Source organism: Poecilia formosa, unplaced genomic scaffold, assembly GCF_000485575.1.
Source record: "Poecilia formosa unplaced genomic scaffold, Poecilia_formosa-5.1.2 Scaffold148, whole genome shotgun sequence".
Classification (NCBI taxonomy): domain Eukaryota; kingdom Metazoa; phylum Chordata; class Actinopteri; order Cyprinodontiformes; family Poeciliidae; genus Poecilia; species Poecilia formosa.
Window position 1 is genome coordinate 300,126 of NW_006800087.1, and position 13,575 is coordinate 313,700.

The 13,575-nt window shown below is 36.0% G+C and overlaps 3 protein-coding genes across 12 annotated transcripts in view; all 3 read left to right on the plus strand.

Moving 5' to 3' along the window:
• Positions 1-2,668, plus strand: part of kcnip3b (Kv channel interacting protein 3b, calsenilin) — a 44,291-nt gene extending 41,623 nt beyond the window's left edge. For all 7 annotated transcript variants that reach the window (XM_007563485.2, XM_016677129.1, XM_016677131.1 and 4 more), the window contains one exon: positions 1,710-2,668. In XM_007563485.2, coding sequence (XP_007563547.1) covers positions 1,710-1,757 — 48 coding nt within the window. In that variant the 3' untranslated portion in view covers positions 1,758-2,668. The remainder of the gene's footprint in view (positions 1-1,709) is intronic.
• Positions 1-13,575, plus strand: part of LOC103145867 (lymphocyte antigen 6 family member D) — a 670,619-nt gene that overhangs the window by 292,209 nt on the left and 364,835 nt on the right. The window lies entirely within an intron of this gene.
• The window catches only part of slc23a2 (solute carrier family 23 member 2), a 42,125-nt gene continuing 32,735 nt past the window's right edge, over positions 4,186-13,575 (plus strand). For 2 of the 4 annotated variants that reach the window (XM_016677113.1, XM_007563484.2), the window contains exon 1: positions 6,480-6,770. Coding sequence is in view for 1 of the 4 variants with exons in the window: in XM_016677114.1 (XP_016532600.1) it covers positions 4,287-4,296 (10 nt within the window). In the remaining 3 variants the exon portion in view is untranslated. Of the gene's footprint in view, positions 4,297-6,478; positions 6,771-13,575 lie in introns of those variants that run through there. The other 2 variants (XM_016677114.1, XM_007563481.2) reach the window with 2 other exon arrangements.

Sequence of the window (13,575 nt, forward strand, 5' to 3'; positions counted from 1 at the left end):
GGGCCACATGTGGCCCGCGGGCCTTGAGTTTGACACATGTGCTTTAGAGTAAACTCTTTCTGCTGAGAAAATATACAAGTATGTGAAACTCAGGATGTTTTAATGTAAATATTTAACTTTTGGCCCTTTATAAATCTTGCTACAGAAATGGATTCATATTTACATACAGATTTGTAGGATTCAGCTAAGAGCTGCTTAAAAAAACAAAACATTATGTCCATAAAATGACATTTTGTTTAACATATTGTACTTCTGTATATGAACATGGGTTAGGATTCTGAATATTTGGACACTTCACTTCAACAAACAAAGTGGCAAAGTGTTTCTTGCTGCACATTTTAATTAAAGAAAAACATTTACAGCTTCTGATTCTTTAGTCACAACTGTCTGAAGGTTGTCTTAACCAATTGAAAAATAATTACATCAGTATTCATGAGGGAAATGTAAATTATAGTAGTACACAAGTAAATTATATGTAACAATGCCATGTTGTTGTACTTACTGCATGCTATAATTAGGATAAAACTTGAACAATAAGCACAGGTTGATATGATAATACCAAATCTGCATCCGTACTTTTTTAGGCAATTGCTTCATGTAGAAACAAACAAAAACACAGTATGAGTACGATCTGTGTTTACAACCGCAGATCTAACTACATCTCCACTAATGAAGGTTTTCAATCCGTCCTGCTGCCCTGCTGTTCTGGCAAAAGTTGTTTCTCCCACATGTCAATTTATTGAATCAACACCCAAAATAAAAACCCACCAGCTGCTAAAATGTGTGATTATGGCAGCTGAAATGTACAGAACGTATATTTTAGACTCACCACACCATCAATGCCAAAACAAAAAACAAAAACACTTATTTATAGGCTTATAAGTTATTGTTGTCTAGCAAGCACCTTTGCATTTAAAAAATCACTTATGAGAGTTGTAATTACTTGTTTTGGGAACCTCCCAATGTTTAAATTTCATTAATATTTAATCATTTTTTATTTCTCTCATAAGACATATATACAATTGCTGTCCACTGACAGCAGTAGAGCTGTATTACCAACATTAACCAAACATTTACCATAAACTTGGAGCTTGGGCACAAATAATGTAGGGACATTGTTATAACAAAGGTTTTGATGTAGCCTAGTCAAAGTATGGTCTTAAATCTAACCGAGATGTTCTGACATCATCATAAGTTGTCACAAAAATATTGACATCAATTGATCCCGTCAAGTTTAAGGAGGGGAATTAGTTTTTTCAATTAAGTCTGACTGGTTTGGATATTTTTTTTTTCTCCTAATAAAATTAATCATGATTTTAAAATTGCATTTTGTATTTAATCAGGGTATCTTGGTCTGATATTTTAATGTGTTTAATGTTGAAACATGTCAAGAAAGCAGAAACTGAATAAAACTAAGGCACATGTGTCCAACTGAATGCCCGAGGGTCAAATCTGGCCCACCGTAGCTATTTATTTGGCCAGATTCTATCACTGTGAAAAGATGTTCAATTATATTTAATTTTATATCTTAGCAGTTTAACAAGTAGCTCTTTGACAAAATTCATGATCTTAATGTTTGAGGGAGTGAATACTTTTTCACAACACCACAGGTTGTTTTTGTACCTGGTTAAATAAAAAAAAATAATAAAAAGTTTTTCTGTAAGTGAGTCTAAACTTTAGCTTCTCATTTTCGGTTTTTATCTCCACAGGACGAGAACATCATGAATTCCATGCAGCTGTTTGAAAATGTGATATAGAACAGAGCTGGATTCTCTCAGTAGTTTCTCCCTCATTAGCATGTCTAATTACCCAGCCACCTCACCCAGTTCTCAGGCGCTGCACTAACACTTAGAACTGCTACTGAATCACAACGTAGGTACTGTAAAAACACAGGAAGCACACGTTTGTTTCCACTCCCCTCTGCATTCCTTCAGCCGCATCAGGAAACTGTCCCTGGTTTTTAAAGGACTGCTTCAGAGAGACGATCAGCTTCCTGGATGGCATTTTCTCCCACAACAGAAGAGCTCCTTGTGTGTCCATCATCAGATGACCACTGACCCGACCCGAATCCTCATGGAACCTAACTTTACCACAAACGTACGTTTAGAGACAGACATTTTAGCTCAAAGGAAAAATATTTTTTAAAACTTCACATAAAAAGAGAACTAAAGCATGCTTGAAATATCAGATTAGCTTGCACTAAAATTTTCTGATTATGTATAAAGCCATTGTAGATACCTGCATCCGATGCACCACTGATGGAAACCAGTGTGTTTGTATATATGTATAGGTAATAGTTATATATCCTGCATTGGGTTGGTCTTATCTGTGCAGCACTGGACGAGGGAAAAACACCAGAACTGAACATTTGCTTAAGGGGTTCCTGTTATTCTGTTACATACTTTTCATGTTTAGTAATTAAAATTATTTAAAAAGTTCTATCTTTTTGTAATCTCAAAGATTATGTCAACAGGTCCGATTGGAAAAGTAAATTCCTACAGTGCTCTGGACAAGTAAAAGGACTGTGAGAAGTGTTTGTATGCTGACTTAAGTTTGTAGCATATTGATGCAGTGTACACGAGCATGCCGACTCTCAATCGCAGTAAAATGTAAGGTGCAGCTGGACCTTTGTGAAGTCACAACATTAAAGAGACACAAATTTCACCAATTTCACAGAATTTCTATTTCAACGTTATCTTTTAACCCCTTTTGGACGAGTGATGCTAATTAGCTTCATACCTGTTTACCCTGAATGTCGGTTGACTGATATGACTCTTATACTACAAAATACCTTTAGAAGTGCTTTACTTTCATCTAGATGTCAGAATGTGAACTACACTTGGTGCACAGAAGAGTAAGTACTCGGTGGCATTTCCAAATAGTCTCCATTACTTTTGACTTTGAGGCTTTTTAGTGACACTAGACAATAAAGGAAAGGAACAGAGTAATTTGAGTATTAATCAAAAATATATAATTTAGGTTTTACAGTAGAAATTGTGAACACTGTTCAACTTTGAATCAAAATTTTACAAACTTTTATTTTGAGGTAAAATAATATGAAAGTAGATTACATAAAATGAACCCCCACCTCCACTTTTTTTTTTTTTTTTTTAGAAAATTTGAATAGTGTAAAAATAAAACAAGATGAAAATGGATCATGACTAGAAGTCTCAGCTAGAAAAAGTGTGAAAATTAAGAGGAAGGATGTCAATTTCAGATTATAAACAAAAAAAAAACAGTTAATTTACATCTAATTGCAATTCAGTAGAAAGCCAAGCAGTAAAAAGTCGTCTATCTAAGATCTCCAGCAGATTGCATCAACTTTTTGCTTCACTGCTTTTTGCTTCACTGCAATTCCCTCATCCTGAGCAAGCACCAAGTACCAGTGAAGAGGAACGGATCCCTTTGACCAGCAAAGTTTCAACAAAACCTGCTCAGGATGAGCAGAAATCTGGCTGAGTGTTGTGAGAAACCACAAGCCTGAACTAGGAAAGAAAAACACAAAAGGAACACAAACATATGCAAATCTATACCTGCCTATAAAGCATAAATGCAGACTAAATGTTGCACTGTTTGAAAATGTGGTCTGTATGTCCTCTAGATAAGCATAATTAAAGAGATAAAGAATACAAAAATATCAACAAAAAAGTTGCAATAATAAAGAGATTCTAATTGCGATAGGCATGATTCTTATTTTAATTTTTAAAGACACATTTCAATTTTTTTTACCTCAGGGTGGAATGATTAAAACAATAGTGAGTCTGAATTATATAAACAAACAAATATATATTCAAAACCAAATTTAAAAATACTCAATTGATCCCCAAGGGAATTTGAATGTTGTTGTAACTCGTATTATACAATGCTCTTCAAAAAGTACACAGACAATGGTGGTTTGTTTACCATTCTTATATGGAGGAAAGAAAAAAAAAATCTAAATATGGTCTACATATTTAGATTTGTATTAACCTGTTTTCTTTAATAGCGTGTGCCTAAATGTAATCTGAATTATTTTCACGACATTTTCACCGATTGACTTTAATTCGTTGATTGCGCCTTTTAAGTGAAGTTAAATAAATAGCCAATAGCATGTGGTTGCTAGGGAAAAATAATAAACATTTGACGAATCAGCATCGCTGAATTAAATGTCTACGGATCGCTCGAAGTTTGCCCTTGCTTGAAAGTTTCTGGTCGCCATGGTGATACAGTTGATGATGGCAACAACGGCAGTCGAGGGAAACCTTAGAGGGAATTCTCCATCTTTATTTACAATGTAGAGGATTTTGATGGTAGACGGTAAGCTACAGCTTCTGTTTCTCTGCGTGTTGTATTAGCTTTAGCTACCTTATTACTAAGCTTTATTTTTTATTTACTTTTTCGGTTCATCATCAGCTGTCATTTCTTTGCTGATTATCAGTTAAGAACATTGCTTTGGTTAGCATAATGCTAATTCTGCTCTGCACGAATTTAGCTACGATTTCTTTTTTTAAAATTGTAAATAATACTGATGATGTTGCTGCTGCATTTTTCGAGTTTATGCTGTTATTCTAATGTCAATGTTTGGTTGATAGTGTTTTCTGGGCATTCTGATTTGGTGTTGAACAAGGAAGAGCCGAAGTTTCTTTACAAACATTTGTGTCTGGCAGATTTTTTTTGAGCTCCTGGGCTAATTTTTAGTTTGTAGCTGTGATTATTTCTTCCCATACCAGTGTATTTGAGTTTTTTAGGTAGGAAAACCTCTGCTGCTTGGTGTCTTTTAATTCTCTTCACTTTAAGTAGAAATTAGCTTGCTGTTTGTTCAGAGTTAAATTTCTAGGCAATCATACATTAGTTGGTATTTTTCACAGTTTTGAGTGTTAACCACTTAATTGTTGACACTGGTTTAATGATTAAATACAGCATATTTTGCAAGTTATTGAACAGACCTTTTAGCTAATTTAACCCTTTATGTTTGCTCAAGAAGATTGTTATGTTATTATGGCATTGTAGTTATTATTCTACCTCTCATTTGAATCCTCATACCGGAGCAAGGAAATCTTGCTCCGGTATGAGGAGCCCCACCACAACCTTTATTCACAAAAGCCCCACCACAACCTTTATTCACCAGCCTTCTTTATCAGGTTGTTGAGCCTTTTTCAGTCCCTGGTTCTAACGCTTTTATCCAAACAGATAAAGACAGAAGACATTAAACAGATAAACTGGAAAATGCTCAAAGCCAGTGTCTCTGTCTCCATTAAAGTAAGTTTAACATCAACATTGACAAATTGGTGCCTGTGAGAAAGAAGCTCCAAGACTGACAACAAGTCAATCAGATTGGATGCTGCTGGCAAAAGTCATGTTTGTTCCAGCAAACCAGACAATTTAAATGGAGTCCACTGTTCATCATCAGCCTTAATGCTAATGGAAGCAGTTCAACCAACCACTAGGTGGCAGTGTGGCGGAATACATAACCTAAACCTACACCATGTGAGGAATCCAAACCTGGTGTGATTCCTCTAGAACTCGCTAAAGGACAATAATATAAATATTTGTGGGATTACTTTATATTTGAGCCAGTATTGTATAATTTTTCCCCTATGTGGATTAAAAGAAAAGAGAACAAGTAGGAGTCATACACACTATACTGGGAATACAGATCATTACAATCAGTTCATCCCAGAAAAGCCTCAAATTACTATATTTCTACTCGTGATGAGAATATGCAAATCTTTTTATGTCATTATAGATAGTTTCATCATCTTCTATTCTGACTTTGACTTGCCTAAAACAAAGAATCTGTATGTTTGCATTTAAGAAAAAAAACAAACATTTATTTTACATGGATCTATTTATAAATGAAAATTTAGTTTTCATGATACAGTATATCCAAAACAAACAAAACAAACAATAGCTGCATTATTTGCAGCTATTGTTGCCATTTTGAACTCGTATGATATGCATGCCTCGATGAGTGTTTGCAGTCCTCATTCTATCATGAGTGTAAAATGAAACAGACAGGTAAACCTAAACAGACGTAAAACCCCCGCAACATTGTGTGAAAGTAAGCAGCTCAAGACATGTGGCGACATTATTGCCCAGAAACACATTGATGTCCTCTGGATGCAGCTTGAGCCCTGTTATCAAACGTGGTTATGACACTGATGACTCAACCTAAAGTGTTTCCTAATGGAAGCAGTTCAACCAACCACTAGGTGGCAGTGTGGCGGAATACATAACCTAAACCTACACCATGTGCGGACAAAAAGACCCACTGTGATTAGTGAAGGGTGCCATTGTTGGCTCTTGTAAAACTGCTTCCCAGCAGCAGGGAAAAAAGAAACGGCTTATGCAAGGAAGGTTATTATTTCATAAACTGTTCCAGGATCAGTCTGACATCCTCACGGTGATGGATGCTGTGTAGCGTCCCTGCTCTCCTGATTGGGTGAGTGTTGACTCGGAGGCGGGGCTAAAGGCTGACCGTTAACGTCACTTGAGTTATGTGAGCATGCGTAGTGACGTTCTTCAACCCCGTGGCTTTATGAAAGCCGATACAGGGGCAGTATCCGAACGTCCAGGAGGTGTTTCCGAGGTATTATATATAGTCAAGGAGCAGGAGCTGGTTTTGGAGGAGTCAGACTTACCTCATCGGGCTTTTTGTGATTGAGCTACTTCCCGACTGGTCGTCTCCCGCTCCTCCGCCAGCTACAACAACACAAGCCACGGGGACGAGCCAGCGGACGTAACGCTAGCCAAGAGGGGAAGTGGGCTCTGTCTTCTCTTTCATCGGGCAGGTGTGTACAAAAACGAGCCATTTTTAATCCTCTGTGACGGATTTACCATACCGGTGGATTTTAGTTGGCCTAATTTGACTAAAGTTCTCAGTTTTGGAAGCGGTTAGTTTTTTGTAACATCCGGTAACTCGGACCGGCTGCTGTTTAAAGATGTTAAGATCTATCCTCCGGCTTATGAGGACTCCGAGTACTTGCGTGACAGTGGGTCTCCACTGTGACCCAACAAATCAAGGCCCAAGTGTTTAGCTCGTTCTTCAATCCATTCAATTAAAATTGGACTAATTACAAAGCGCCAAAGTAGTCTGGGGCCACTGTACATAAAATAAAACTGATCGTATGGAAATCTAGCTACGTTTAGTCTATTTAGGTAAACAGCTATGTTGACATTCAATCCAAAGAGTCAGTTTGAGTCCAGAAAAAGGTTCAGGGAATTAGCTGAAAGTCATAGTGCATTACCAATGCAATGAGTCTTCACATCACTGCAATTTCTCATTCAGAGCAAGCACAAGGTGGCAGCGGAGAGGAACAACTTTCTATTAACAGGAGATGATAATCAACTATTTGCCTCAACTGGCCGGGGACTGAGAGGTCAGGAAAAGACACAGTAAAAGCGAATGAAGGACTCGGGTTGCTTTCCAAAACCCAGTAGTATGTACCATTACTACAGATTAAGATTCCTTATAGAATAAAAACGCTGAAGTGACCTCCTGCTTGTAGAAATTATTCATTTACATCATATAACTGCACTACTACCGCTGTGAGTAGATCATAGAAAAATACCTGTATTTTGTCATTTGTCAAAGTGAGCCTGAAAAAGTATTAAAAAAAAAACATCCACCATGGTGGGAACGTGTCTCATGTTTAGTACAAAGTGTTCCATGTTATGACCAACACCCGAGAGAAGTGACACATCTTTAGAAAGGATAATGATGAATAGTTTTTATTCATTTATTTTTATTTCAGCTAACTTTGCTCTCAGTAATAGTTCCCAAACTTGTTGTAGAAAGATGTCATCTTGGGGGAATATCAGTCAGTTTTCAACTGCATTAAGTTCTCCACTTTGATTCAGAGTTTCGAAGCATCCTCAAAAAGTACAGAATTATAAAACTTAGTCTTCAAAATTGTTTGGTTTTCCAATTTTTTTCTTTTTCTTGTAAGGTATGAAAATCTTATAAAGTTAAATAAATAGTGATTTTTTTATACTCATTTATATAAAAAAAAGTTATGAGGAAGACTCGAAAATAAAGAATGTTATTTAAACAACACACTTATCCACAATTCAAAAAAGCCTTTTTTGTACTCTAGACAACTTGGGTTCAGATGGACCTGAAGTTTCTAATCAGGGTCTTGAATACCAAAGTAAATTTCTCAGATTTTCTTTTTATTCCTCCAAGTTTTAAAATGTAGTTGGTTTGTTGTGGTCCAACTGAGAAGAGCTAAAGATTGTAATCATTGTTCAGTTGTTTGATTTGTGGAGCCTATGAATATAAAGGCTTGTTTTCCTTTCAAGTTACTCCAAAAATAAATGAATGAATACATTTTACATCTTAAAATAAGTTTGAAATGTTCATGCTAAAAATATGGAAGAACCCTATTAATTGTTGTTTACACCCTCTCAAATAGTTTTATTCTCTAAATTACAATTTGTTGTCCTCTCACTTATTTTTTTCTCCTGTTCTGTTATTAACATAGCTGGCACTCTGTGTTCAAGTTTTGGTCTTACTGGCAAAAGTGTTTGATTTACCAGAAATTAACAACTTTTTTTTTAACCAAATGTTTTTAACTGTTTTATGAACATCTAACCCAACAGTCAGCTGATTTGATATTTGAGGATACGCTTAATTACCCATCATAAATCAGAAATTGATTTTAGTCATGTATTTTGACAAATTTATTTGCACATTTAATGTTGTAAGCCAATTATCTGTTTGGTTTAAGGCATCATCAACAGTGTTGCTGTCTGAATAAAGGGGTGTTTGCAGGTTAATTAAATGACATTTATTGTAACCCCTAAAGAGGCAAAACATTCAATAAATATGACAGTTATTGAAAAAAAACACAGATTGGAATAAATGTTTCAATTTTGGTCACAACTTCTTTGATTCAGCGTAAACTGAGTGACAAAAGCTGAAATTCAGGGATAACTTTAAGATGAAATTCAGGGATGTGTCCTACATGTTCTTTGTATAACTTTAAATGTTTTTTCAATGCTTCCTCAGATGAATTTGCTTGTTTTGACATATTCATAGTCATCTTGCAATGAGCTGGTGAAAAGATTAAGAGCTCCTCAGAGCAATGGAAAGCTATCATTTGTTTGATGGTTCTAAAGCAGGGGTGGCCAAGTCCAGTCCTCAAGAGCCACCATCCTGCAAGTTTCAGATGCATCCCTGCTTCAACACACCTGAATCAAATGACTGGCTCGTTACCAGGCCTCTGTACAGCTGATCCCGGTCTGTTGGAGTAAGGATACTTCTAAAACTTGCAGGATGGTGGCTCTCGAGGACTGGACTTGGCCACCCCTGTTCTAAAGCATCTCAAACTGAAACTGTTCATATCTACAGAATAAAACTCCAAGTTGATACAAGAAATTAGACGGGATCATTTCCAAATGATTTTTTGAACTGGAAACGCTCTATAACACCCCATCTTTTATGCTGTTGCACAACTATAACAGTCAAAAAAATAAAACATTTCTTGATGGACTGATAAGCCTTAGCTAATGAGGGCGACTGATGCAGCCACAGGCAGCATAACATTAATGCAGTATCACAGAAAGTGTCTGGCTGACAAACCAACACAAATGTAACCTACTCTTGTCAAAGTCTAGATGATAATCACTTGCATAGCTTTGTATTCAGTGTGTATCAGCATTTTCATTTTGAGCTGCTTTTAAGTTAATAAAATCAGCCGCCACTGGGGATTCGCATCAATAACCATTAGCCTTACAGCGGCCTGAGTATTTATTAAGTTGCCTACAAAGTTGCGCATTATGCCATCTTCCAAGTAAACATAAGAGAACTAACACTGATAACTTCAGAAAATATCAGCTGTCCTTTGTGAAGAAAAGGAAGCTTTCATTTGTCTGGGCCGATTCCAGCATAATTAACTATCCCAACCAATTTTCTCTGAATAAACGATGATTCCTTTAGCCGTGGAGGCAGTTTAAATCTTTATCAGTAAATAGAATCCATTTTCTCTTTAGCTTTCCTCTGTTTTTCACAATAACTGATCCTGGAGGTGTATTTCACCTCGGAACTGTGGCTTATCTATATGTTTTATGGATTCTTCAAGGTTTTAAGATACCGACCACTTTATTTTGACTCTATTTATTTAAAACAGTCTTTCAAAGCTAAGTAAACGCATAAAATTATTTTTCTGATATTATTTTGATAAGGAAGATGTGGAAAACCAGCATGACTATTATATGACCTTAAAAGCTTACCAAACCATTAGGCTGTATTGTTTTTTTTATTCATGACGGCTTCCTGAAGACATTACCAATGTGGTGTGTGTGTGAAGTAACTGCGTGTGTTTATAATGTACATCAAGTGAACTTCCTGCTTTTGCCCTTTGTGTTCAGGGTCATTAAACCATGATAAGATATAGGAAGGCCATGGTAATGTTATTCTGTCACAGCTGTATTCAGTCCATGGTCAGTTAGAAATGATAATCTTGTAAATGTTTGTTAGTTCCTGCTACAATGGAGTGTATAAAAAATGCTTTCTTTCAAATGCATTACCATGATTAGCACATGTTGGAACATTTTATAAATTCTTATGTATTTTTAACATTTTTCTGTGCTGGAGAGAGATTTTTTTAAACATTTGAGGATGAAACTAGTTGTTTGGCATTCTGTGCTTTATGTTACAGCTGTCCTGACATTCTGGCTTTGAGTTATTTTTAACAAGACCACAAATGTTTAACTCTGACTATTCACATGCATACGTGTGGCCAGTGCTGTCATTGCAGTGAAGATGAGTGTTAGGTCTGGACTTCTTCCAGGATAAATAAACTTAGGCCATTTAACAAAGTTATACTTGAACCAAAGCCAAAGGTCAGAAGATCCATTTGTTAGCAAGTGTACTCACTCTAGCGTGGGATTTGACGTTGATCTAAAAATAGTCTTTATTTTCTTGCAAGAAACTAACTTTTCAGCAAAATATATTGATTTTTAAAAAGTACTAGTTCCATTGCCAGATTATTTTACTTATAACAAGACATTTTCCTATGTTTTCCCATGTGGCATTATGTATCAAGGTTTCCCCAAGAAAACTTGCCAAGCCCGGTGGTTGGGGTGCTTAGCAGTCGCCGTGTTTTGTCTTGGCCCGCCGTGTTTTTGAATTAAAATATGTTTAAAATTGAAAATATCACTTTGGAATTGGACGATTAATATCTGAACACCAACTATAAAATCTTAAATAATTTAAAATATAAAAAAAACAACAACAACAACTTAAATAAAAATAAGCAATGCTAAAGCTGCCTGGTGGGGGCACAAGTGAAGCCTGGTGGCCCACCAGGCTTATAATACCCTGGGGAAAACCCTGTGTATCTAATAATCCAACACTCTAATGGGGTATCTCCACAAAAGAAAGCAATATGATTCCAATTTACATAACTCTTATTTTATTACTCAAATAAGAAATTCATACACGTGCATAGTTTTACCTGGATGTGAATGGAAAAAGCATTATGAACTTCCATTGTCCTATCATCTTTAGCATATGTTTACTTCAGATCTTTTCATTGAGTCTGAGTAAGCAGATGACAGGCTTACAGGCCAGGTTAAGGTGAACTGGGTCACAGAAATGGATTCTTGATCCCGTTTTCTGTTGGCAGCATGTGACTAAGATTACACTGTACCACTGGGTCAGGCCCTGCCTTCACACTGTACAATGAAGGTGTGTGTGTGTGTGTGTGTGTGTGTGTGCGCGCGCGCAATATTACAGCATGTTGCTCCTGATGAAGTAGCACACCTTAACTCTGAACTATGTTCTCATTTTTATGTTTTTTGTTGATAATCTGTTTAAATTTTCCCAGTAATACTGTAGATTTAGGGTTTTTTGAGCTCTTGGTTCTGCTGAGTGATGGAAGTAATTATGTAAAATGGGGATTAAACATTGAAAAGGCAGCAAAACACACCATACGATTCTTGCATAATGAAAACAGTGTGGATTAACCTATTTAATATATTTAACTGTGCAGCTTTAACAGTAGTTTGCTTCAAGACAGCATTATTAAAGCCATGTTTTTTTCTTACCATTCCTGCATTAATGATAAACCTCTATTTTTTTTATTACCTAGTTCATCTTAAACTAGCTAATGAAAGCTAGAAATCAGAATTGGGCAATTCTCTCTTGATTTGGCAGGGCAAATCCCCAAAAAATCTAATTTATTTTTTTTTTCATACATACTTATGGCCCTTTGAAATCAGTTTTCTTTTCCATATCTCACTTTTTAAATTTATTCTGAGTTTCACTGTTTTCATTTTAACTATATTTATTAAACCAAAAAGTGTGTAATTAGAGTGATTAAAATCAATAGCCAAGGAAGACTTTGTTCTGGTTTCATAAATACAACAATGGTTCAACAGACCACTGAATGATTTTACAAGGTCTTAAAATGCTTTTAAAGAATTCAAAACAAAGAATCTAATGTTTTTCACATTTTATTAAAGAAAATATGTCACGAAAACCTTCAGTCAAATCTTGCTCAAACTTCCAGAACCGCACAGCCTTCTGGGGGCTGTAGGCAGAGGAACAATTTTAGCTGCTCAACCTCTCACTGAGGTTGAGCAGCTAACCTCAGTGAGGTTAGCTCAGCTGACTACCTAGTCAGCTGAACTGACTAGGTAGTCAGTTCAGCTACTGACTACCTAGTCAGTAGCTGACTGAACCTATCGAGTCAGCTACGATAGGTTCACGACATCAAGTTACTCACTCACTCTTTGATTACTTTTGCCATCGCTGAGGTTTTTTCAAGCTTCTCCTTATCAAGTAGTGACAAGTATGGGAACTACAGTCATCAAACTAAATGGTCATTTTTTTTGCCAAAATTTATTTTTCTTTTCTTTTCTGCCAAAATCCCTTTTGCCACACAATAAAAGGCATTATTTTTGGAAGGTGATGATTTCTATGTGTGTTAATGTGACTGAAACAGCCTCAGGCATTTATTTGACAGATTCTCACATGTCCTAACCAACAAACCAATCTATCTGGAAATGCGGCTGAAAGAAAAAAAAACAGTTTTTATGTTTACAGTTGTGTTTGTTCCAACTTCCAATAAATCAAAGTAAAATTACAGGGATTGCTGACCACACATATTGGACATATCCTGGATTTACAAACAGTCCATCTGAGGGAGACTTTGAATTTCCAATATGTCTTGTCTTGAATCGTTTTGTTAACGAGGCCTTGATCTAGATTTGGTGAATGGAAGCGCCAAAATCCAGCAAACTTAATTTCAATGTTGAGGGTATTCGCTGACCTCATTTAGACGCAAGTTGGTGTTAAGTCCATTAGCCCTGGTTTAAACAGATATATTTAGTCTAGGTGTAGATCACATTTAAACCAAACGGTTTTGCCAACACAAGCTAGTAGCTGTATTTCATATCCACACAAACATTTTGCTATTTATAAAGAATACAGAATCAGCATATTATTAGAAAATGCTAGAAATCACAAATGATAGCTTAATGACAGTTTCAGTCGACTAATTTTATTCTGTTCAGAGGTAAATGTGTGCAGAAAAAAAACTAATATTTCTGTTGGGGAATACTAGAAATGGTGTTGAATGAAGACAAATT